At 38.3% G+C, this 2,629-nt stretch overlaps 1 protein-coding gene across 1 annotated transcript; it reads right to left on the reverse strand.

The window, feature by feature from the left end:
* Nucleotides 1,588-1,986, reverse strand: LOC109226154 (uncharacterized mitochondrial protein AtMg00860-like). Its single transcript, XM_019390953.1, has one exon. The coding sequence runs from the start codon at nt 1,984-1,986 to the stop codon at nt 1,588-1,590; it is 399 nt and encodes a 132-aa protein (XP_019246498.1).

A 2,629-nucleotide genomic window follows, 5' to 3' on the forward strand; every position in this document is an offset into this window, starting at 1 on the left:
CAACTACTACATAGTCTCCTTTATATAGGACTAGGAGGTTATTACAAGACAAACCTATATTACAAAATAAACCTATCTTACATAGCAAACCTATATACAAGTGGGTCCCTTTTGGCATGTGAAGGACCTTAGGCAAAGCAACTAAAAATCTCCTGAAAACATGTGAAAGAGGTGAAATATACATGGTATAGCATGTAAAGCATGCGGGAGCATGTGACGGCATGTGAAAGTAGGGTGTTGCATCTGACGAAACATGTGAAAGCAAGTGGAAGTGGGGCCCGGATAGTGTGGAAAGATGTGGAAATTTGTCTTGGCATGGGTAGATGATTTATTAGGGTTTATTTGGGTAGGTAATGTAGGATTATGCTAGGATTAGTAGGGATTTAGATAATTATATTCCATTGATTCTCTAGGTTTGTCTTCTAGGCATCTTTTCAAAGACCTTGTGTAGTAACGCTTGGAACTTGATGGTCCTTCTTTGCTGTATTCTTTCTCCTTTGGATTGAGAGATGTAATCCGCAACCTTAATCTGGAGATGTCGTGAGTGATATTTTCTCGGATGACCTTGTATGCGGTTTGATCTTCCTTTGCTGCTTTCCGGACCCTTTACTAGTGCGGATGAGTGCTGGTATAATTCCAGCTTGCCCAATCATTTGTCCATATCTCTCTCGGGATGCACCTGTTTTGCTGGAAGATAATTCATTGTGCTTCACTATTTTCTTCTTCCATGGATAAAATGGACAAGGGAAATTTCCACCAGAAAGATGCCTTTGCTTGCGCCTGGACTTTTCCGTTAATAATCTTCATTGTCCTATGGAACATGAGTACCTTTGCTGTGTAGGAATCGATGAAATATTTTATCCAATATCTTCTCGGCTTTAACCATAGTAAAAATACATTAAGAGCTGGTTCAATGTTATCAAAATCCTTGAAGACGTTGCATTTGAATTCCATGAAAATATAATACTGATGGCATAGGTACCAGAAAAACCATAATAGTTCTTATGGAAAATCTTTGGCTTGTGCTATGAATATATAGCAGAATGGATATTCTGGGTTGACCCTATAAGTCTTAAGAATGGATCCTCCATGTTGCCGAAAAACTTGGAGCTCATAATAAGTTCTTCTTTCCATTAAAATTGATGGATCAAAGGGATCCATGTGGTAGAACAACTCTGGTGGATGATCCCTTGGTTCCAATGAACTTGTTCCTGGTATATTTAAAAATATGAAGATGTGGCGGGTTAAGTTTTTCTTTGAAATCATCTTCGTTGGGGAAAATCTCTTTGAGAATTCTTCCGGTCGAGATAGAAAATCTGCGAGAATATTATCCTTTCCTTTTAGGTGCTTGACTTGAAATTTGAATGGAGAGAACCATTGAGCGCATCTGAGAATCTGAGGATTGGGAATAATTTTTGCATTTATCTGGATCATCGTTGGGAAGGCCTTCATATCCATCTCTATCAGAAATTCTGTATGAATAAGGAAAAAATTGAATTTCTTGATTCCTTTCTTTACTGCAAGAATTTCCTTGAAAGTGGAGTGATAATGTTTCTCGGCATCTTTGATCTTTCATCTAGCATATCCTTATATTTTCCTCTGGCCATCTTTTTCTTCAAATAGAACGGCATTCCAATATTCATTGCTGGCATCAATTTGCAGTATCTTCTTGCCTTCTGAAGGGATGTAGAGGGACTTGACATTTTTAGATATCTCCTTTATTTCTCTGGTTGCTTCATCTTGTTTCTTTCCCCACGATGGAGCATTTTTCTTCAGCATCTCTGTGAGTGGAGAAATGTATATAGAGACATTTGGGATTAAATCTCTTACATAATTTACTACACGCAAGAACTGTTGGATCTGCTTTGTTGTGAGGCTGGTATCTGGAAATTTGAGTAGTTCTTGGCATATATGTGGTCCTGGACTATATGCACCTTGGACAAAATGCATTCCGAGAAAATCAATCTCCTTTTGAGCAAGAACCATCTTTTTTGCTGAAAGCATGATCCCATACTGTGTTACCAATGCCTCAAATTGATGAAGCAAGTTGACATGTTCCTCCAATGTATCACTAAATAACAGGATGGCATCGATGTAAACTAAAGAGGTATGGAGGATGGGCTGGAATATTTTTATAATGGCTTTCTGGAACAAGGAGGGAGCGGGAAGTGATGATCAGGGATGCAAAATTCCGTTTTGGCTCTTTCTTCGGGGTGGATTCCCAATTGCCAAAATCCAGATTTAAGATCAAACTTGGAAATATATTTGGCCCTGGCTAAGTGAAGAGTGAGTTTATTTGGGATATGGAATTTAACATATTGGAGGAAATGGTTAAGTGGCTGGTAGTTAATAATTAACCTGAGTTTTCTTCTTGTCTGCTCAGCTCTTTTGTTGACATAAAATGCTTCACATGCCCATTGTGAATCCGATGGCTATATTAGATCAAATTCCACGAGTTCTTAAAATTCTTTCTTTACAAGCAGAAGATGATCTGGATATGCCTGAATGGCTGGCTTTTGTTGGATTGATGTTTTCATTCTTCTTGAAAGGGAGCTTTATAAAAGCTCTTCGTTCTTCCATAACGGGCTTTTCCCTTTCTTCATAAAATCCTTGTGGGATTCAGCACATG

This window comes from Nicotiana attenuata, chromosome 5 (genome assembly GCF_001879085.1).
Source record: "Nicotiana attenuata strain UT chromosome 5, NIATTr2, whole genome shotgun sequence".
NCBI classification, from domain to species: domain Eukaryota; kingdom Viridiplantae; phylum Streptophyta; class Magnoliopsida; order Solanales; family Solanaceae; genus Nicotiana; species Nicotiana attenuata.